The sequence below is a fragment of the Athene cunicularia genome, assembly GCF_003259725.1.
Source record: "Athene cunicularia isolate RWA chromosome 4 unlocalized genomic scaffold, athCun1 chr4_part1, whole genome shotgun sequence".
In the NCBI taxonomy this organism is placed as follows: domain Eukaryota; kingdom Metazoa; phylum Chordata; class Aves; order Strigiformes; family Strigidae; genus Athene; species Athene cunicularia.
This window is the reverse complement of record NW_020799098.1, coordinates 40,926,314-40,950,209: the sequence shown is the minus strand read 5'-3', so window position 1 is coordinate 40,950,209 and position 23,896 is coordinate 40,926,314. Positions and strand designations below refer to the sequence as shown.

The 23,896-nt window shown below is 36.1% G+C and overlaps 1 protein-coding gene across 4 annotated transcripts in view; it reads right to left on the bottom strand.

The window, feature by feature from the left end:
- NEK1 (NIMA related kinase 1) overlaps nt 1-23,896 on the bottom strand; it is a 44,094-nt gene that overhangs the window by 7,308 nt on the left and 12,890 nt on the right. The window contains exons 12-30 of one of the 4 annotated variants that reach the window (XM_026846849.1): nt 23,110-23,166; nt 22,797-22,856; nt 22,608-22,655; nt 22,444-22,518; nt 19,230-19,408; nt 19,016-19,147; nt 15,704-15,806; nt 12,640-12,723; nt 12,013-12,096; nt 8,985-9,062; nt 7,860-7,955; nt 7,158-7,331; nt 5,665-5,730; nt 5,343-5,574; nt 4,137-4,289; nt 3,297-3,482; nt 1,790-1,910; nt 1,501-1,583; nt 362-579 (exon numbers count right to left, since the gene is read on the bottom strand). In XM_026846849.1, the coding sequence (XP_026702650.1) occupies nt 362-579; nt 1,501-1,583; nt 1,790-1,910; nt 3,297-3,482; nt 4,137-4,289; nt 5,343-5,574; nt 5,665-5,730; nt 7,158-7,331; nt 7,860-7,955; nt 8,985-9,062; nt 12,013-12,096; nt 12,640-12,723; nt 15,704-15,806; nt 19,016-19,147; nt 19,230-19,408; nt 22,444-22,518; nt 22,608-22,655; nt 22,797-22,856; nt 23,110-23,166 (2,229 nt within the window). Of the gene's footprint in view, nt 1-361; nt 580-1,500; nt 1,584-1,789; nt 1,911-3,296; nt 3,483-4,136; nt 4,293-5,342; nt 5,575-5,664; nt 5,731-7,157; nt 7,332-7,859; nt 7,956-8,984; nt 9,063-12,012; nt 12,097-12,639; nt 12,724-15,703; nt 15,807-19,015; nt 19,148-19,229; nt 19,409-22,443; nt 22,519-22,607; nt 22,656-22,796; nt 22,857-23,109; nt 23,167-23,896 lie in introns of all 4 variants that reach the window. The other 3 variants (XM_026846852.1, XM_026846850.1, XM_026846851.1) reach the window with 3 other exon arrangements.

The window sequence follows — 23,896 nt, the reverse complement described above, 5'->3', positions numbered from 1 at the left end:
ATGTTCACGATGGCAAGGTAGTGCTAAGTCTGAAAAACTGCATAAAAGGGAGAAAGTAGATAAGGAAAGAATGTCCTCATGGAGTCCCTCAGTTACGTCCCAGAGAAGTGGTGGCATTCCTCTGCAAACGCCTGGACATAGAGTGCCAAGGGTGAAACCAGAGACTCTCACTGTTGTGTGAGTCCTGCTGATACAATGAAGGCAGTACATCATACTGCAGGGCAGAAACGGCTAGACAAATACCAACACCTGCTTAAACAGTTACGCCATCTGTTCTGGATTCATTCAGCCTCAGTAAGAAAATAAGAATAGTATTACTATAGGGAAAAAAAAGTACTGCATTTTAGTTTTTTAAACTTGCCTTGGGGTCGTTTGCATCAAAAAGCCCTGTAGAAAGTCCAATCAACAATGAACTTTTGCCTTTTTTTTTTGCTGGTGATACCGAACGTGAACGAGGTATAAAAGGCTCTTCCTGTGAAGACTGAGCTGACAGGACTGGTGAGGCTGTTGGTACAGCTGTGGGTTGCATTACCCTCTGGAATAAGGGTTCAGGTTGCAGAAAGTCACTGGAACAAGTTTCTGATGTGGTAAAAGAAAGTCCATTACGAATCAAAATAGATTAAAAACCCCAAGCTCTTAAGCAAAAGGTAACTAAAATGAATATAACGAACTGATTTCTGTTGTACAATTAACGGGGAAAATAATAAAATATATAATGTGAAATTCTCCTATTTTAACTTATTGAGAATATACAGCCCTCAGCTACAGCCTGTTCTGTTCTCATGCCTTCTAGCTTCTTTTTATCTAGTCCATGCCTGAAATTATGGTGTCATCCATTTTTATCTGTTGCTTCCTCCCTTATACTAGATTTCTTTGAAGTCACCTCAACGTAATTTACCCAAACACTGGAAAAAAACCCAGTTTGCTTAAGCCACCCATAAACCGATGCAATATCATCACCAATGGTACTTGACAGTATTGACAATATATTTTCTATTCTATTGTAAAATATGCAGACTTTCTGAAGTTACTTCAAAGGCCTCCAAGAGCAAGCAATACTTCTACACAGTAAAGATAAAAAAATTATCATTAGCAGCTTCTTAAAGCATGTTTTTATAAAAGCTGCAGCTCAATATTAATTTGAGATGTCTATAAACAAAGCAACACTTTTTATTTACACTTTTATGTAATCATATTTCATAACATTTTAAATAGTAATTTTAAAAGGTTGTAACATTCAGAAATTCAACATTCACTTCTAAGTGTCAGTGTGGGCCACTGTCCTGTTCATCTATACATGTTTTCTTCCAAAGTGGCAAAATTAACATCCACAATTTCTCTTCTTAATCCATCAGAAATTTTCTTTTTAGAACTATGAACTTAAGGAGAAAATGAAAACAGAAAACCTGCTCTTTTGGGGATAATGAAGAAGTGAGAAGGGATGGCTCAAGTACTCCACACTGCCAGCTACAATAAACAAAACAGGAGACTTCGACTGACCTTCTGGAGCTTCCTTTTGTGGTTGCATCTTGTCAAGCACTAATTTCTCAGAAGATGCCTCATTTTTTCTGTCACATTGTATCCTATTATAAAATACCAATCCAGGGTAAACACCATGTAAAAAGTTATTAGTCTACTGAAAAAGTTACCAAGTACAGTAAAAGTAACATGTCAGACAAGCCATGAAGCTTTACCTAAGCTTAAACATTTTAACTGATGTATCTAAATCCTTCTCAGATAAAGCTAGTTGTTTGAACTGGAGAGAGAGGGATCAGAAGAGAGTACTTACTTGTCCTCTTCCTCTTTTACCCACACTTCATGAACAGTGATGGGAAATTCCTTACTCTCCTTACTCTGGTCCTTTTTATCTTCTGTTTCTTCCAACATCTCTGCTTCCAAATCATCAGGCTCTAAAATTAATAAAGTCATATACATCATTGAAAATGAATCCCAGCCAAACAAAAAGACAGGAGAGACTATACATTTTAAGATTATAATTAAATCCTTCGGCTTTAATAATTTTCTGCATTTTGCAGAAACAACTAAAGTTTTCTAACCCCAAAGGTAAAAGCTTGTTTTTGATACAAAGAAAGTATCTTACAGCTCCAATGAACTATGCTTTCTAAAAACTTCAGTAACATTCTCCCAGATGTCAGCAGGGTGCTGCTATACCTGCTAGACTAGGGGAAAAGATTCCAGCACAACTGATGGGGAGAAACAAACGAAAAAGCCCAACAACAACAAAATCTTGGAAGCACTTTAGAATTCCATTTGTATTCTAGAGAGTTTTCTATAAGCACATAAAAACGTTTCTGGAAATTTACAAAAGACATCAGTGAATCAAATTACAACACAGGCATAGCAAGCACTTGGTCCTACAACTGCATGAATTTCAATCAGGCCAAATGCCGGGGGCTGCACTTGGGCCACAACAACCCCCAGCAGCCCTACAGGCTTGGGGAGGAGTGGCTGGAGAGCTGCCAGTCAGAGAGGGACCTGGAGGGGCTGATTGACAGCCGGCTGAACAGGAGCCAGCAGTGTGCCCAGGTGGCCAAGAAGGCCAATGGCATCCTGGCTTGTGTCAGCAATAGCGTGGCCAGCAGGGACAGGGAAGGGATCTAACCCCTGTACTCGGCACTGGTGAGGCCGCCCCTCGATTCCTGTGTTCAGTTTTGGGCCCCTCACTACAAAAAGGACATTGAATGACTCGAGCGTGTCCAGAGAAGGGCAACGGAGCTGGTGCAGGGTCTGGAGCACAGGTCGTACGGGGAGCAGCTGAGGGAACTGGGGGTGTTTAGTCTGGAGAAGAGGAGGCTGAGGGGAGACCTCATCGCCCTCTACAGCTCCCTGAAAGGAGGTTGCAGAGAGCTGGGGATGAGTCTCTTGAACCAAGTAACAAGCGACAGGACAATAGGGAATGGCCTCAAGTTGCACCCGGGAAGGTTTAGACTAGATATTAGGAAGCATTTCTTTACAGAAGGGGTTGTTAGGCGTTGGAATGGGCTGCCCAGGTCAGTGGTGGAGTCCCCATCCCTGGAGGTGTTTAAGAGTCGGGCTGACACAGTGCTTAGGGATATGGTGTAGTTGGGAACTGTCAGTGCTAGGTTAGTGGTTCGACTGGATGATTTTCAAGGTCCTTTCCAACCAAGATGATTATGTGATTCTGTGAAGAGGTGTTAATAAAAAAAACTCAAAACACATTACTTATGAGAAGATATAAAATTATACAGGATCATTACTTCCCTCACTGAATTGGAAAACAGATTGTAATTAGAACTACTAATGAAACAACTTACCATCCAGCATAATAGGTTGGCTCTGCACCTGGGTAGGTCCAGCTCTCTGAGATTCTTCTGGTACAGTCATGTCAGACTCTGTAACACCAACTGGTACTGAAGACTGAGCTCCAACAGCAGGAAAAGCTTTCTCTTCCTTCTCCTCTGTTGAGGACTGATGGCCTCCTTCAAGAAGTTCTGCAGTACCTAACACAAAATTATTCTATTATTTAAACAGTGTTTTGGCACAGTTTGATAATAAACTGCAATGTGGCTACAAGGCAAGTTGAAAATTTTTATTTCTTTAAAGGAAAACAGAATAGAAAAATTTGCATGCTTTAGAAGAAAGCCAGAAATACTAAAATTTGAATTTTACTTGCTACATTATCATTAGTACAAGTTTATACTTGGAAAAACCGTAAGTCCTTTTGTTCTTGGAAAGGACAAAAAGGAGCTCACCAGAAAAAAAAACCTATCCACTGATATGGCAAGGCACATGCTAACCAGAAGGTTACAGGACCTATCTAATACCATATTCAGTTGGTAACATCCTTTATAAAAAGCTTGTTTCTATTAACAAACAAAGTCCAAGACTTCTCAACAAAATGAAGACCCTTCCCTTTCAGCACATGCTTCTTAATTACTTACCACTTCACCAAGTGTGAAATATTTTGGTGTCTTTCAGTATCAGCTTGTGCTGACATTTTCTAGGAACATTTGGAACTGAGGCAACACTCAGAAGTGGAAAGCAAGAGCAAGGATAGAATATGCTTCTGTGATTTCAAAGTTGTTCTCAGCAAACCAATTGGCAATCTGGCACTTCCTACACTTGCAGTGCAGATAATTACCTGCTGTGCTTACCATTTATTACATCTAGTTCCTCAAGTAAGTCAGTCTGCAGCTGTAACTCTGCTTCTCCTAGGATCTTCAGGACTGAATCAGTAGGGCTTTTGCCCCAGACTTTTCTGTGGGGTTCACCAACATCTAACCTGATTACTTCCCCCAGAGTTTGACCTGCTGGGACACAAACACAAGTTAAGGAACTTTTAGAAATCAGAAACTTTTATTCACTTTCTATACAGTAAACAAACAACCTCCACAAAAATAAAAGCTACAAAGCCAGAACTCATGTTACCTCACACCAAGTCAGACAACCCAAAGACTGTGCTCAGAAGTCTGGAGTTTTTCTTTTGCCAATTCTGTTTAATAATAGGAGTTATTAAATGCCAGTTAACATCTGCAACTTAAGAGCAGCAGGAGATCTTTTCAGCAATTCAGGCACTCCAAAAGAAAACAGTATGAGAAATGTTTAAAACTGGCATGATATGGTCTTAACTTTACCTGAAATGGGAAACTAGAAAGTCTCTTGTCCTGATATCCTTTGACATTTCTTTCTGCTATTTCTCCCTCCAGTGAAAACAGAGGATATAATGCAACAAAGAGTAATAGAGCAAAAGAAGTTTCTTGATCTTTTAACATTCTAGCCAAGTAAAACTACTATGTTATGAAGTAAGTCTGTCATGTTCTCAATGATTATTTATTTCTACAATGTGAAACAGATCCTTAGTAAGACACACTGAAACCAGGAAAAAGGTCTTCCACCCACAAGACCAGAGAAAGCAGACAGAAACACAGGCTTGATTTAAAAGAAGAAAAAAAGCTAAGAAGGGTGCAATAAAAGTAACAGATATAAATTGAGAAAACCCTCTTATTGTTCTACTGATAAAAGGATTTTGAAGTTAATAAGAAACTTTCACATATCTTAAATGCTTTTTATTCTTTCCATTAAATTAGTGCCTTTTAAAAAGACACTTATAGAAAGCTCAAAGAAAGTAATCATGCATTTAATTAGGTAACTACTTGTCAAAATCAGGAAATGATTTGTTGAATCTCCTGTAGGTCGTTTAATTACTCAGCCTGTGCCTTATACCTTATCCAAGGGAATACACAGAAGCAGATAACACACAACAAGACAATAATAATAAAGAGTACTTGCTTTATAAAAACAGACACATAGTAAACTGATTTACTAATATCATGGTGACGAAAAAAAAAAAAAGTACTTACGGTCTGTTCCACAGAGGGAATCTTCCATTGATAACTGAGCTAGAGGAACTACCAACTCAGATGCCCCAGATTCCCATTTTTTGCGATCTCCTAGAAGTGGATGGTCACCTTCTTGTTCCTTACCATCTTCAGACCCAGCTGATTCAGAGATATTTTTACACTCCTTTTTTCCTTTCTCATCTTCTTGAGCTTTAAGATTTTGATTTAATCTTCTCAGAATTTCTCGTTTATTCTGAAATAAGGGCCAACATGTATCACTTAAACCAGTACCTTTCTTAAAAGGCAGAGAAAACTAAATGAAACTGAATATAATTTGACATACTTGCATTGCAAAATCTGGCTTTTTTATTTCCTCTTCAGCTTCATGGATAGCAGTTACATTTTCATCCTTTTAAGTCCAAGAAACATGAAACACAATGTAGAAGAACACATCAGAAAAAAAATAATCTTGAGAAATATTAGTAGACTTAATGGTGAAAAATAACCTCTAAAACCTTTTCACTGACAACTGCAGATAGACTGAAACAGAATGTACTATACTTTTGTTTTTATGGGGCTTCCCAAAGACAGAATTTCAAGGGCAGCTTCCATCTTTGAACTGTTCACTATCTGAAAGTGTTGAGCAAATCAGACTCAGTTTAAGCAGACAAGTGCAGAGCATATAGATATAAAGCTAGATATGACCTCTACAGCAAAATGCCACCAAATTCCAAAGCTAAGAAAACAAAGAAGTGGACAGTTAAAGAGTGCCTGTAAAGGAAAGCAGGAGAGACAACTTTAGTGATATGTAAAATAACCAAACTAAAAATTGGAAGGAAAAAATGTAGAACTTATAATCTTTGTGTACAAGGCCTGTCTTCTCCAATTCCAATTGCTCTGTGTGCTCATTTTTAGTCAGTTATAGTCACCATCTTGCATTGATGTAAGACAAACTATCCACGTGCAAAAAACCATGCTAATGATATAAGAATTTGTCAAAACATGATTTTTTTATTTTTCCAGCTATCAACTGACATATTCCAGTGTATCACATTTTCTCTATACTCTTTAGCATTAAGTTTCACTATATTCCCACAGTCCTAGCCTTCAGAAGTCTATAAATAGCTTAGGTAAAAACACAAATGTTAGCATTCAAATTAAAAATTCAAATTGTACAATGATTCACTCGTATGCTCAGTTTCACAATTGTTATTTAAATCAAATGGTGGTAGTCACGGTAAACATGTAGGCATTTATAGTATCAGGACCCAAGATCACAGCAAATAGAAATTAGTAAGTCTCTAACACTCTTTTTGACAAGAAACAACACTATTAGATTCAAGTCTTTTAACCTTTACATTCAGCACATACTTTCAAACTCAGTGAAATCAAGAATTAATACAAAACAGTCCTATCATTCAAAATGTATTTTCTCACTTCTACCAGGATACAGACTTTTTATGTCCCCTCTTTAAGAGGCTAATGAAAATGCTAGCTAGTTATGTCTTCTTCCACTAATCATGGCTGCCTTGATCAAAACTGAAATTGCAGGCAAGGGTTCATCATAAGCCATTTTGTTTGAATCTCACTGAATTTGAGTTTCAGTGTACAGATGCATTTCAACAGCTTCCAAGTTTTGGTTTCTTCTTACATTTTTTTTCCTCTTTCCCTAATTAGAAGCAGCAAGTATCCTTAATGACTTCTTTCCTATCTAATCTACACATTCTTCTAAAAATTCTTGTTCCAATCAGATGGGTTTTTTGTGGGGATTTTTTATGTCTTTGCGTTGGGTTTCTTTTCTTTCATCAATTTTACCCTCTTAGCAAAAGTACCTACCACACCCACTTCCTTCAAAGCAGAAGTCATGGAGATGATTGGTGTACTGGGCTTCACTGGAAGCTGTGGCTTAGGAAGAGCTGCTCCAAGCTCTTGTAGTCCATGTACAGGACTGTGTTCTGAAGCTCCCAGATGAAAAGGCACATTAGGATTCTTTACCCCTTTCGCTATCAGCTGTATAGATTCAATTAAAAAAATTTAAATCAGAGAATTACCTTCAAGACTTTGCACATTAAACACAGTATTATCAAACAGGCTCATGTAAACCTTAGAAAAGGGCAATAATGCTGCATGTTTCCACACAAAAAACAACTGCCAACTGCACATGTGAACTATTTCCAGCTTATCAGCTTCACAACATCCTGCTTTTTGTAGCAATATTTATTAGTTGGACTTGTCACTCCACAGCACACAGAAATAAAGAAAGATTAAGGACATTTTGGTAAGTTACAGATCATTAATAAAATACTTAAGGTGATCCTAATGATTCTTAGGTTTGATGTTCTTAAATTCTTGAATCAAATTCTTCATTCAAGTATGCCTAAGATTAGGCTTCTAATGAGAGAATTCTGACTGACAGATGCTCTTCACAGTTTTAGAAGGCAAACTAATTATCTAAGATTGAAAAATCACAGTATAGGATTTCAGTTATACAAGCATACAGAACTACATTGACTGCGTGTAACAGATTTATTTTCTTACATGTTCTTCCCAGGCTCTTTTCTCTCTTTCATATGCTTCCTTTCTCTTTCGCTCTAACTGTTCTTTCAGAACTGCAGCTCGAGCACTTGCTTGGGCCTATAGTAAACAAACAAGCAAAAAAAGACTAACTTAAAATCATAAAAAGCATTAGTGCCCCATTCCATGGAACATTTAAAAAAGAAACATTCTTGGACTACTTCATCTTCCTTTCATCTATTACTGTATAGACTGAGAAGGGACTCCACTGAGAATCAAAATCACCACACAAGCATAACAACTGATCTTCTATGTTGAAAATAATGGCAACAACTCAAAACTTAGTAACAGTTCTTGATTTGCACGGTTATATTTTTCGTGTACATAGCAATCTTAAGGAGAGGAATGTAAAATTAAAGTATCTACTTAAAATTATTTTTGAAGCCAAATGCATGAATCAGATAATATTAAATACTCAGTTTAAACTTTACAAACTTACTCAACACAGAAAGCTTCAGTTGCTGTTTCACCTCTAGTTTTATGGTTAGCTTGTTTTTAGATTGTTCTTTGCAGATGATGGGGAAAAAAATAATTGTAGAATAGATAAATACTTGCTATGTATTGTATGGTAGAGATAGTTATTGATACAGAACACCACATGGAATAAAGTTCCAATCAAACAGTGAACTTTTGTGAAACATTTGCTTTAAATGTACTTTATCACAGAGGTATATAGCTCACCTTTCAATTCCAATCCACATGTAGCCTATATCAGCAGTTTTGCCCTCCTTTATTCTTTTAACCAGTAACACCTTTATTTTTAAGGTACATCTTCCTTTCCCTTTCAAATATCAAAATGCGATTTTAGTTATCCCAAATTTCCTTTAGAACTAAAGCTAACCTAGAAAAAAAAAATCTCCAAGGTAGGGGTAGGAAAAATCCTTGACTTGCTGTGTCACAATATATTTTAAAGTTACAGAGAGAAAACAGTTAACAGAGTTGTTACCTCAATACAGTTAAAATTAAAAAAAAAATCTTGTAGTGGATGTATGAATTAACTATTCACAGCACAATGAAACGTAAGAAACTTAGTGAGATACGAAACCTATCTGATATAGTAAGTTCCATCTCCTCCCTCCCTGTAATTACCTTCTGCGTTTCTATCTTTTTGCGTTTCAGTTCTGCTTCTTCACTTGATTCTTGTCCATCAGAACTGGCAGCTTCGTTCTGCAAAAGAAGAGTCCTAAGAGAATTATCATTAATTCATGTATTGAAAAGCTGAGTGATAAGTGACTACACAGATTATTTAGAGTACCTGTATGACTAACGTAGGTAATAATTTCACTAGGTAACTCCTCACTCAAATGTAACGTCTATCATTTTTGAGATTTGTGGGGTGTTTTGTTTATTTGTTTAGGTTTGGGGATGTGTGTGTGTTTGGCTTTAAAAGATATGAACCTTTTACAAGCCAGGAAGAAAGTAATGTGCCTAGTGTTGCACAGGAAGTGACCTGATGATGCTGGGCTTTCACCTGCCACCTCTCATCACTGTTGCATGCTCTGCAGGTAAGGTATACAAGAAAGCTTTGGTGCTCTAGAACTCTATTTTCTTTCACTGTATGTGCTCCAAAGAAGGTGGAATGGGTGAGGGGGAAAATGGTAACAAGTAAAAACATATAAGGTCTACCTCTGAAATACCTGTTTTCAATCTCTCTTACTTCTTTCCATGGCCTCTGCACATTCCTATTTACAAAACAAACTGACAGAGATATGCAAAAAGGTTGACGGGAGCTTTTTATTGTACGTGACCAACTTGTGCAGACCTTTTATTTAAAAGAAACAATTTAGAAGGCCTATTTAGTAGCTTTCTTGCAGTTTAAGAAAAAGAGTTATCAGAAATAATTTGGCAAAATACAAACAAGAATATTAGGTAATTTAAGTGAAAACAAAAAAATAAGGTCATGCCCACCTTGGCTTCAGTCAGCCAACAGGAAAAGAAGATGACTGGAAAGAACACTGGAGATAGAAAAACTTCAGAAAAAAAATTTGGCACTCTTCACAGGCAAAGGAAAGAATGCATATATTAATCTATTGTATATAAAACAGGATACTATGCAGTAGAAGTGGATACAAAATTGTTAATCAACATAAGGAAATAAACACATCTGTGACAAGATTTGGTCTGAGATGGTCTTTCTGAACCTCCATGCTAAAGTTTGCATCTGCAGGCCATCAAGAAAAAACCTCTTAAACTTCAGTCTCTGAATTCTGAAAATTGGTTTAGGTTTACTTCGTGGAAAGATATTAATCTATGCTCCATTCCTTTGTAGGTGGCATACCTTCTGGGGCATACAACACTACCCCAGGTAAGGTACAGACACTGGGAAAGGAAGTTAAGTTCCTAATATACCTAATAACCCATACAGAGAATTAAACAGTAACAGCATTTTTGCTTGATTTTACTAACATACACAGCCTTGGCCTCCAGAGAAAAGGTTTCTGGAGAGTACCTTTACTTCTGCAGTTAACCATACTGCAGGTAGAGTGTGGGTGCTCCTAATATTTAGAGGAAGTGTGGCAGCTGCTCAGTGAAAAAAATGAAAGTAACAGTGCAGTACAGCAATGGCTCTATACTGGTAACATATTAGCACTGTCCACAGTATTCCAGGGGCACTCAAGAGACACAGTAAGATTTGGAGGGCTGTGTATGGACATGACTAGTCCCACTGCAGCAGTTTTGAATCTTGGCCAAAACAGCAGAGGAGACTGAGTTATGAATGAAACTAGCATCAAATGCAATTAAGACAGCATGGTCTTACGCTGCATCAGCTTAGTATTTTATGTGAGTCAGCACTAGTGATAAACCTCACTGACCGGCCTCTAACAGTAACTTTGTAGAGTCACAAGACTTTGACTTTCCTCACGCTCCTCAAGACACATTTAGGAGAATAGCCCATGTTGGTCACATGCCAGACTTAGCCACTAGCACCTGTTATAAAGCTTGTATAGTCTCAGGTAGAAACACACATAACTTCTGCACTGGATCATTCATTTTAGATTCAAAGGGGCTCATCATTGCACCAAGTAAGTTTTGTACTTTAATCAAGGAACTGAATTTGCCTCTTTTGCATCTCACCAGTGAGATGCAATCAAGGTTAAAGAAAATAAAGAATTCAAAAGAAGTCACTGATACAGGAAAAAAAAACCCAGAATTTTAGCATGAAAAAAACCCCAAACCTACAGCAATGCAGAACTCTTGTGTAGCTGGGACAGCGGTCCAAAGAAACTGGGCATATATGTCCACCCACTATACATAAGATGCATGAAAGCACTTAATATGGGTGCTTACGGAGGATGGGGCAGGAACATTTCTCTAGTTTAAATCACAAAATACAATGTGAATATGTAAGCATAATCACTTCAGAAAATCCAAACACTCTTAAGACAAATAAAGAGGAAGGGGAGGAACAAACATAAGTACCAACCAGAAGTACAAGATCCCACAGTACGCTAATGAAAAGATGGAAACAAACTTCAAACTATATTTAGTACATAGATTACCTCTCAAATTAAATTTTTTTAAAGTAAGTAAATGGATTATTTCCAAGGGTGCCTTAGATTATTCATTTGACACTTTAAGAAGAGTTTGTTCTGAATCTACTTCATGAATTTATTTTGGTTTTGTTGTATTATGAACCTATTTTGGAAAAGTGATGTTTGAAAAAAAGTGTATTGAACAAATGAAGCTCATGCAAGGAATTTCTAACTTTAATATGCACCTCCAGAATGTATGGAAAGAATGGCTTCATACATATTCTGTGTAACTATTATTAAAAAGTGAATTCTGGAGAAGTTCCTATAACAAAAAGCAAATAACTATACACATACTAGTGCTTGATGAGAATTTTGTGTCTCAAATTCAGATGTAACCTTGTGTCAACTTGGTTTTAAAACATTGTTAGTTTACAGGCACTGAAGCTGCACCCCCAACACAGAAATAACAAACAGATTTTGCATATTCCGGAGGAAGAGATAGAAGGACACTTAACTGTGGAACAGAATTAAATGTAAAAAATATATATATAAACTGCCTACAAGTAAAGTCTTCCTGCAGGGATACAAATAACATATCCCACAGCCAACTTCCATAAATATTTAAGATTATTTTTCAAACCAACCTTCTCTCCACGAAGTTTAGCTCTAATCTGTTGACGTTCATTAAAGTTTTGTAGGCGAATCTGTCTTAATCTTGCCAAATATTCCTAACGCAAAGAAAGAAAATAAGTTTCACTTATACTGAAACTGTCTCCAGTATGGTTAGCTTAAAATACATAAGATTCCACAAAAACATAACATGGGTGAAAAAAAAAAAAGAAAAATCCTACACTATTATTATCATTGTATTACTAATCTCCAGAAGAACTCTCATCTAATGAAAATAAAGAAAACTGGAACGATTATTTTCCAGTATGAAGCTATCATTACATTTTACATCATCGAAGTCTAGGAATAGTTATATTTATGACAACAGGATTAAGATATACAGACACATATCTATATGTTTGCATGTTCAAGAACCTCTCTGAGACAGACTGATGCAGACAACTATTACTTTGATTATTTAAAAGGCAAAAAACCCCAGCAAACAACCCAAACTATAAAACTTCATACAGTTAATGATCTCCTAGGAATTTATAAAGTCCTTTTGTTACACAGATGATCCATGCAGGGAAATGAAGCACAGTCAAGGTCAAAACAGTGCTATTTGTGTGATGAGCAAAGTGGCAAACATGCGGCAAGCATACCTCTTCCTCCTTGTTTCTGGATTTCCTTCCTCTTGCAGGAATGGGCCTGCCTCCATAGATATCTGCCACGTTTTGCAGTGTACCCTGTTTGCCATTTAATGGTATCAAATTTAAGGTGGCTGTGGCAGTAAAATGATCTGCTTTATCCAATAACTGTTCACTTACAAGAAACCAAATCCATCAATGATCTGCAGTCGTTCTGAAGTTAACTGATAACCCCTTTCCACTTACACAAAACATATGACAGTAGTAACCAAAAATCCTGAGTAGCCAAAGAGAGAGACTAGAACTTTAAGAATATAGTTGACTACATTCCCTGCAATTCAGGTCTTCCTATGTTAGAAAGCCTAAATTCTGATGCAAACGAGTTTTGCTATATCTGGATTATATACAAATCGTGGCAACAACAATAGCTGGCACTTCTGCCATTGTTGAGCCAAGCGTAAAATAAAAGTGGCATCTTTATAGTTCCTAGATTAAGCTTTTTCCACAATGATAAATTGTAAAAAAAATATACAAGTAGCAAACTTTAAAACCTAACAAAATACTTGAATACACAGTTCATCTAACAAGCTGTTAAATGCTTAATACACATGCATTCAGAGTGTATGATCTTGGTTAGTGTGATGAACTCAAGTGTCCTCAAGTGTCACCAAAAGGATTCAACCTTTAAGGAAGTCCAGTACAAAACAGTACAAGAATCATTTAACTCCAAGTTTCCTGCCTGGATTAATTATAAAACATTTGAATGACTTTCTTTATGAAATACCATAAGCTTCTACTAAGGTTAAAAATATCTTGATTTGTTAACTCAATATACAATAAATATGGTAAGCATACATGTGATAGTTACATGGACCTTCTGCCTTATAAAATACCAGGGCTTTAGCTTTCTGAAGCTTGAATGTAAAGAACCATCAGCAAGTTAAAGTCTCAATAGGGAGGACTGAATCCAAATATTCTGGCTAAATACTCGCTCAGATTAAGCAAAAAATCAGTAAGTCAAGTAAACAGCACATTTCCACACTTCTGTGGCTGAGTGACTGGGGGAATCAGAGAACGTATTAAATGAACCATCTTGTGGATAAGAGGTAACATACATAAGGACTCCATGAATTCTGGTTTCATCTTGAGCATCAAAGTCATACAAAACAGAAAGGAATGATTTCCCATATTTACCTTTTCAGAAAGTATTTGATTTTATTTTTAACTTTTTTATGCATGTTCCTGACCTTTACAAAAACCAAGTGGCACTATTCAAATCATCTCACCGTTCTTCATTATAGCATTCAAGTTAGTTTAGGTATTTTCAGCAAACTGATGGAGATTTATATCACTGCTCTTCACAAGAAAAAAACTGGAAAAAAGATTTCTGAGAACTGATCTTCTTTCTGTAGATTGTTAACTTTTATTTGTCTGCCTACATTAAAATTTCCAAAGACCAGGACTCAATGTTTTTCAATGACACCCAGCAACAGTGAAGTAGCAAGTTAGGTCAGCAGCTGTTTTAAGAAATGACTTGAAGTATCATCAATTCAACTACTAAATCAAACTTTAGTCAGTCACTTGAAAATTATAATTGACAGCAACTGTATTAACAGAAGCTGGGTCAATTACTACAAGTCATTTGACCTACAATTCTTTATATGACAAAGAGCTGCATATTAGTTGATTCCTATTGATTTCTCCTCTCAGATCATCATGGTCTGCACAATAGTCTGATCCCTATATAAGAACTACTGCCAGCTAGTCAAATTACCTTCCTGCACTAATATGAGAAAGCTTCTAAGAACTTCTGCTATCAATAGCAAATAATAATACATGAATTTGGAACCCTGGCTTCGAGTTACAAGTCTTAATCATCTGGAAGTTACTTTTACAACTGTTCAGTAACCTCCCTGGTTTATTACAGCAGCCAGTTAAGAATAAAACATTTGAGCTCAGCTGAGTACATCAGAGAAACCTGAGAAACATTACCCTAATTACTTGGGTGTCTTCCATTAATTTATCTCATGCTTTTATATTAATGCCAACAAAGTCAAAACCAAAACTGAAGAATGTGCTACTAAGGACTTGTCTAAGAAGAGGCAGTCTTAAAAATAGCTGTTAATTTTTTCAGAAGTATATACTGGTCTTAAAAAACAGAACCATAGTTTTGAAGTGGAAGACTCATGCTTTAAAACATATATACTAATCTAAGGATACTTCACCATCAAAACATCTAAGAATTGCTTACTCTAAGTGAAATAATCTCTGAAACAAAGATCTAGTTGTAAATCATGATTTGATATTCAGATGCAAGATACTTCTATAAATCTGCAGTTGGTCTCATCTCACTGCAATGACAGCAGAGTCAGTTTAATTTCAACAGCTGATAGTTCTATTGTGACTTGGGTGAATAGTGCGGAGAAGCAGTCAAAGAGCAAAACTCTCCACATGATAAAAACACAGTTCAATCATACAAAGTCCTAGTGCAAATGAGTCCAAGGTATCTTTAGTGCAAAATAAACTTCCTAAAGGAATATTAAATTTAGAACTGCAAAAATAAAGAACAAAGAACATTCTGTTCACTAGTTAATCTCTAAAGCAAAAAGGTCAGCCTTGACAAAGGTGGATGTCTTTATAATACCTTCTTTGTATGCAGAATGTGTTTTTGTAAAACATACAGCTAATGATCAGATACAGTAGTATCAGTTTAATCAAACTTCATTTTAGGTTCAAGCTACTAAATAATACCTAAAGTTTAATTTTAACCAAAATTTTAAAGCTATGAACAGAAAAGAAAAAGTTCTAAAATTCACAATATCAAGTTAGACACTGCAAAAGATTTTTCCTTTGTTAATACGTTTACAGTTATGAGAAATGCATTTCATAATTTTGTTACATTTTAATAAAATCAATAACAAAATGCAAAAAACCTACCTCCAATTCTCTCTTTTAAAACAAACAATCAAACAAAAACCTTAAGGAAAATATTTAGCTAGCATTTCATGGTTGTGATGCTACTTCTAAGATTCATAAAGAATGCTGAAACAGTAACATATACAAAGACCAGATTTCATACCATATGTCCCTCAGCTCGAGCTTTGTTTTCCATGGCTTCTCTCTTTCGTTGCCAGAATTCTTCAACTTGCTTTGCTCTATCTGCAGCTATCCATCCTTTTTGCCTGAGTAATTGCAACACAAAGCAAGATGAAAGTCTCTGAAATAAGACATTCAAACCCCCCACCCCATTTAACTAGAACACATGCAAAAAAAGTAACTTTCTATGAGCAAGGCATCTGCAAAAAATGCCTTTCATCAGTCGAAATACAAGTCAGACTTCCACAAAATGGAGGGAAATAAGCTCAACTAAGTGAAAAGAACAATTGAAAAAACAAAACACCATGTTGTCCTTCCAGATCCTGGTCATCAAAACAAAAATGAATGTCAAAACACAAACTTAGTGCAAGTATTTCTGAAAATGTCTCAGCTTTTTTCATTAAAGTTGTTTGTGAAAAAGAAAATGCCTTCAAGATTTCCCTTTAGAGATTAGCAAGAATTCATCACACGTGCCAGTCAGTAAGGTAAATACTTCAGCAGTCTTTCAGGACTGACCTAGGATTGGAGTATGGGATTCTACTACAGTACTAGTATTCTCAGAGTGTTCTGGCAACTCCTTTTGGGGAATGTGGGAGAATGTTTGTTTTTAAAGGGACTGTGAACAAACTTTCCTACCTTAGAATTAGCCACAACAAGATGGGAGTTTTTCACATGTTCCACCCCAGGTCAGGGACCTGTTTGTGTACACAAGATGGCTACATTCAAGTTACTGTAACTGAGCATCTGGCAAGTCTCCTAGCATATACATATGATGATTTCGTAGAGGAACCAGTTTCTGACAAATTGGTTAGAAGTGGACTCAGATGAAGCTTTCTATTAAAAAAAAAAAAATAAATTCTAACAAATGGTAGAATGATAAGGCAATCCCCTTTCCAAGGTTCCCCTGGCCTTGTTTGACTGAGGAGTACTAGGGGTCTAGCAACAGGCAGGAAGAAATTGGAAGAAGCTGATCGCAATAACCCATTAGGCTGAGACAGTTAAATAAAGAATCATTTTGCAATACAGGAGCTATTGCTAGTAATTCATGAGTGAATTAGCACGGTAATTAAACATCCTTGCATCTTGTTTTGTCTCTCCTCTCACACCACCCCAACCCCAAGCAACAAGGAAATTAATATTTCCATATTCTACAATTCATTACAAGGAAGACAGAGATAAAACTACTTTGACACAATGAAACAAATACTGTAGCTGTTCTGAAAAGGCAAGAGGATCCATGTAGGTGTTACTGGTAAACACAAACACTCGATAATCTTTGTACATACATATTTTTTGACTCACAGCAAGATTTTTAGTGTAACTGTTCATTACATATGAATTCAATTAGTAGATAACGAAATCTGTCCAAACCTGTGTCATATAGCTAAAGTTTAGCTTACAGTGTTGAAGGAGAGGTGCTTCCCAAACAAAAGAATAAAACATCAGCAACCTATTTGTCTGAAGCCAAATTCACAGGAAAAACTTATTTCAACTAAATTTTATGAAAATGGTTTTCCATACTCTAAAGCAGTGACTCGTTTTGCTAAAGCATTTCAACTAGATTTCTTATGGGCTGCATTTCTGTCCAAGAGATGATTTTTAAAGATTGTTGATGTTAAATATAATTAGCTTTACATTAGTTGTAGTAATCAGTAACACTGCAACTTAAGGATTTCTCAGCTTCTTTAATGCATACTCTCAATTACCTATCTTTAAGAAAATCGCAATTTTTAAAATTCTTAGTTTGAGCTAAACATCCTGAACACTTACCTTTATATTTTACCTCCAGCTGAAAGAATAAAGTGCCAGAGAAATAATGCTATGCTAGCTATGATAGTAAAATTGCTGCTACATAATAAAGTACAAATACTTACCACATTATAAATGCTAAGAAATGGCACCTCAACCTAAGACTAAAGCTAATCCAGTTTATAAATAAAAAACCAACCATCTATCTATTTTGAAACTTCTGCACAGTATTTTCACTGAGTTGTTCCAAGTTCATGTATTTGAAAAACACTGAATCATTTTCTCTTCATGATGTCCACATTATTCATAATTTGCAGCTGTCTACTATAGTTCCTCTCAAGTTTACCTCGGTGCAGCCAACTATCATTTAATATTGTCAAATGTGCAAGGCAGTGTTTCCTGATCTAGGCAAGGTTTGGGAATTGTGTCACTTAGTGCAAAGCATTGAGAATAAAAGAGGATGGAAATACACACCTACATCATCTGGGAAAATGCTGGGAAAACACACCTTCCAGTACTGGGTTGTACTAGAAGGAATTTTAAATAGTTCACAACAGCCCACTTTACTATAAAGAAAATAAAATACACCTTGTAGCTTGCAAAACTAACATCAGTGTTAAACATGTTATATTATTGTTGAAAGTCTTAAAATAGAAAAAATTTACAAAGGCAAAAATTTTATATTAAAAGATAAAAATGAATGAAATTAATTTAGAACAACAAATGTTTTCTTTGGCCACTTTTCCTCATATTAACTCCATTTAGTTCTTCATTATATCATCGGATCTGCAGACGTTTAAATAACATGAGAAAAGTTAGTAATTCTCATGTACTAAACTTCTAGAAAGAAGGTATTTTCCCATTTACTCCTTACCAGTGTGGACAGTTTTATGGGCAATACTAACAGATCTGAAGAAGAGCAAAGAAATTTCGAAGAAGCTGCTTGAAAGAGTGAAATAATTAAAAAAATCAAGACTTGTTTACAATCCTTTTATATATAAAATACTCAGTTTATGGTAATTGAAAAGAATATGCATCACTGAATTAGCAGTTGCACACCATACACCTGACATTCACATCTTGAAGAAAGAGCCTAGAAGCTTTCCACTGATCAGTAAACAAGAACTAACAATTCCAGGAGCATTCTAGACACTCCTATGCTAGGGCATCCAACAACTAGCTGTAGAGAAGGCACTCAGAATGAGATGACAGAAGGAAGCATCTTGGCAGGTAACACAAAGTGGAACCATGAAAAAAGCAAAGGAGGAGGCTTATAATGTTATCTGCAACTGTATTAAGCCAAGAGTTTGGTCTGAAATCTAGTTTAGTTACAGTTGTGAGTAATCAATTTTTTCCACTATTGGGGAAGCCAAGGTTTCCATTGGTTCTAAAAGAATTGTGGTCTGCAAGGGACTAACAGACAAACAGACAGCACAATACCAATGGATAAAAGTGATTTTAAGACATGTCCAACTACTAAATGAAACAAGACACAGGACAAGAATCTAACATGTAGGGACGGATTTATGGATTATTGTAGTCCAACCTGTTTGCATTGGCTTGTTTAGACACCTCCTTCAATCTTTTCATTTTTTTCCTAACTGCACCAGCATCAGGTAAATGGTGATGACCTGCAGGCCCCTTAGGCATTCCTGGATGTATTCCAGGTGGAATTCCTCTGTAGATAAACACGTACAGTAACTTTCATTACTTTCATCTAAAGCAGACCACATGCAACTTCTAACAGAAGGTAGCCATACCTTTCAACTACTTCTCGGCCTTGTACTCTCGCCCTCAATTTGGCTTCTCTCTCTTCAGTTACTCTAACATTTTCCTTTTGCTGTTGCATCTGGTCAAAAATAGCATGATAGTGTTCATACTGTCCTCTGGAAGATACGGGAAAAGGACCAACACCACCTCCACTGCAATAATATGGTGCCTGGAAATCAGAAGGGGTAGGGTAGAAATTTCAAATACTGGTTTTAACAAACCCTTCCAATTTTCACCTTTTCAGCAGAATAAAAGCATTAATATGTCCTGCAACAATTCTGAATTGGTCCTATTTTTATTCCTGGCATGGCCCTATTTTAACAAACTACAAGATAGATAAATTAAAAACTTTTCTTTTCTGTTAGTACTCCAGAGTAATACATCACTTTACCTCCCTCCAATAGTAGTCTAGCTATACATGAGACATCTGTCACACATTTTGGAAGTTACTGGTAACAAATCCATTGAAGAATAATTGGAGACAAACATTCTACACGGCAAAAGTCAAATTTTTAGCACAAGCTAGAAGCAATACAGTACTAACTGAAGTAGTAATAAGTGACTTGTAGCCAAACACACATTCTTCCATGAAGCTGGAAACAGTTAAGCACACCTCTAAGGTGGCTTAATGGCATTAATGCAGATTTATCTGAGAATTCCCATTGTGACCAAGCTGTAATTTGGTTTCATCACCATAACTGAGATGCTTCCCTACTAAAGGTCAGATCACAGGAACATCTACTAATAGTTACTGCTTTGTGCAAATTACCTCTGTCATTCTGAAAGAATTAGAATTCCTACAGAACCTTCATGTGAAAATAAAAAAAAAAAATGTTGCAAGCAGCTGTGTACAGTAGTAGCCAAGGATGGATGCAGAAAACGTGAAACTGGCAAAATAAGGTTAAGGTTGTCAGCACATGCATAAAAATGTTCCCTTTACAGCTGGGGGAAGCAATCAAATAGCCCATAGTAGCGGATCTATGGAACTGATTTTAACAACAGTGTCAGTGTTCCTTCCAGAGTGGTCTTCAAAATTTTAAATACATTCAAATAGGTGAGTGCAGATGTGACAGGTTTAAGATTGCCTACCTAGAAATTCTTGAACAGATTATATTTGACAGTGGAACTTAGCTCACATTCTGAGTTTCAGTTGCTCAACATCCATCAGTAGTTTTCCATAATCCATATGAAAGAATACTAAGTGAAAGATTTATCGAGACATTCAAATAAATATGCACATATGCTGTTCATCTGTATAAAAATAATTTACTATACAAGACTATAGCTTCTACAAATAGAGGGAAAAGTCTTACTTTAGACACTAGTCAAGGTTTCCATATATCATATTAGAGTTTTCAAGAGAGTTATCTAAAGAAATAGTATGATCAGTCTCTAGGCAAATGCTACGAGGCAGGTGCTCATCAACAATCTTCAGAACAGTTACAGTCCCTGCTAGAACCACAAAGCTGAAGTGAAATCATTGCCACCTCTTTCCTTGCTGCACCTTAGAAATAGGTGCCAGCAACCAACCCAAAAAGACAACAGAAAGAGAAAATCATGCAGTGTATGACCCTGCTGTGCCTTCTTAAGGGACTATATGGCTTGCATTATTGGAAAGCTTGAACAATGGTATTCTAGTCACTGGATACACTGTTTTCATGTTGAAGAAAGGAAAAGGATAATTAAGTCAAGAATATTATTAACAGTACATGGAAACCTGGAGTGATAACAACCTAGAAGCCTGCAGTAAGATTTGTATTAAACTATCCAATTTGGAGAAGACATTTCAATGAATTTTAAAGCACGTCTGCCATGACATTCTACATCAGTGACACTTAGTGAAAATACAGCCACTGACCCTCACTTTCCCTAGATGACTGAGAACACTGACAACGATGCAGCTGTAGCTACAACATAACACTTCATACATTTGCAATAGACATTGTCTAAGGACCTTGCAATAAAACTCTCAAAGTTAATCAGGAACGTATGTAGCTCTCATCCAAACATGACTACGCTGATATCTTGTGTTGTGTGGAAGCTTGTATTGGTGCCTGCCAGTTTCATCTTGAGAAAGACTGTGTAGGAACCAAATGATATTTTTTTATTTTTCCATTGTATCAAATCAGCACCTTGTAGTTTTTCCATTAAAGATATCAGCACCTTAAGTGTGCTTTTATATTTAAGCTTTACTGACATGATGTGTGGCACACATCCAAAGATGATGTCTATTTTGAAGCAGAATATTTAATAAGCAGCTATTGAAACCCAGTCAAGTGCTTGTGTAATCCTCATACTTGTATAAGAACAGAAAATAAACCCTCTATTCATTTTGACTTTACTGCTCAGTCAGAGCTTGTTTACACAAATCCTGCTAAACATGTTTAGGCCAAGTATTTTTGTAAGACTCACTACCACCACCACAAATAGCTGTGTTTTAATCCATCTTCTATTGTCAGATAGATTTACACCACAGCAATACTTAATCTCTTGCACTGGCTCTGTCTGATGAAAGTACCTAGACCTTCATATTTAACTAATTTCATAAGACTACCTCCCAGAACATTTATGTTTCCATGAAACTATGACACAAACAGGCAAACAGTTATAGGAATCAGATTAAATTATATAATTGAATTCTGCAAGAAGTGAATGGATATAGAAAGTTTACTGCTTTCAGAAAAAAATAATTAGATTCACTCAAGATTTTTTACCTCTGTCCTAAACAATTTATCAGCATATATAAGCATTTATGTTGCTAAAGAACAAAGAATGCTCAGAAGCTGGTGTTTAATACTGGGGAAGAGGGCCGTTATCATAACGTGGGAGCCTGGAAAAAGATTTCAGCAAAAGAATTCAACAACAAACTTGAATGTGAAAGAAGCTGTTCATGCATAGATTCAGCACAGGAAAAGTAGCAAAAGCAGGAGTGGAAAAAAAGAAAGTGGTGCATGAAAAGCATTACTGGCAGAAAGAGTAGAGATTCTGAAATTTAGTAAGTATTAAAAATGAAAATTGCACATGCCCTCCAAAAAGCCAGGGAATACAGTCTTTTACAGTTTCTCTTAAATTATCCATAGATTAAATATGGGCAGCCCCAAGAGTTGACCTCCAAGAACAGATCTTTCTGAAAAGATAAGACCATGCCAGATAACCAAAGGTGGGGGGAACAGACTACACCACATTTCTGCATCTGCTGCCAACCTTAACATCACCACTTCCACCTGAACCAAGCACATTCCTCCATCCTTGTTCCCTGGCTCTGTTTATTCGTTCCATCTGAAGGAGAAAATACAGGAAAACGTAATTCAAGGAATCACTAAGTGAAAATTGAACTTCACTATTGACACATTTTAAACATATTTTACCCGTTCTTTTTCCAGTCTTCTCATTTCATCTGCCTTCAGCAAACTGATCTGCAATGCGTAAGGATTAAACATGTTTAGTAACTGGGAAATCAAACTACTCCATATTCTTATGCAACATATAACACACCACAAGGTATTTCATTAAAATTACTACGGATGGAAAAAGAAAGTCTCAAAAATACCGTCTACCTGATCTCTCGGGCGTTTATCTTTTTCAGGCAATTCCAACCTTTTCTTTTTTGAAAGTTCCTGAAAAGTAAACATTTAATTTGGTATTTATTACTGAGCTATTATTTTGTCAAGTCTCTGTCAAGATAGGTTAGTGCTCCAATTGCTGGTGTATGTCCACAAAGATTAAAAACAAATAAATTTTAAAGAAATCACTCTTACATAATGTTCGGAAAAAAGATAAGGAGGAAAGGTTTGAAGGCTTTATTTTGTCATTCTTGCTCTGGACTTAGCTTTTGCTTAGTTTGAAAATTAACAGATGATTTCATGATACCTCAAACATTTTCCTCCTTTCTCCTGGTTTCGTTTTCTTCATTGGAGTTGGAAAGGCCTGGATAAAAGGTGAAACCTTCAATTAGACAGCACAATGCCAGAATGAGAACAAAATTTCTAATTGGAGAAAAAACAAATCTTAAACTCACAAATTAGTATGTGCAAAATGGCTGTTAAATAATTAACTACTCAGCAAGTTTTAAATAAAGAGCACTGCTAGGATCTAGGGGTACATGCTACTGTACTTGTTCATCCTCTACTAAAGGCTGTCTTGAAAGGTGAAGGCAGTTATTTTTAAATCTGTTCTGTCTTAATTTTTCTTCTCAGCATTATAGACTTTTTCTATTACAAATCTTTGAGGGTTCCTAGATATTAAGACTCTCGTTTATTTGAAGAACAGATTTATTAGGTTATCATTAGGCTCTTTCACTTGGGTAACTCTAAGCAAGGTTCTTCTTACCAGTGGAAGAGAACACAGCTACTATTGAGTAACTGGTAAGAAGCAGCTATATGTAACAAACCATGCTGCTTACTATAATCTCAAAAAAGTGATGGCTACTTTTAAAGGTTTTTTTTTCCCCTGAACATACTAGAACACAAAGAGCTTCATAGTATTTTGACAACCTAAAATCCTATCAAATAAGTACTTCAAGAATCAAGTATTTCAGAAAATAGAAGTCTTTAGAGACTTAAGTCAATGCAGTTCAACTACACTGAGTTAACATAATATCATTAAACAAAGGAGATGATTGTTACATGCTCCTCTGAAAAGCCAGTTGAGAGCTGTA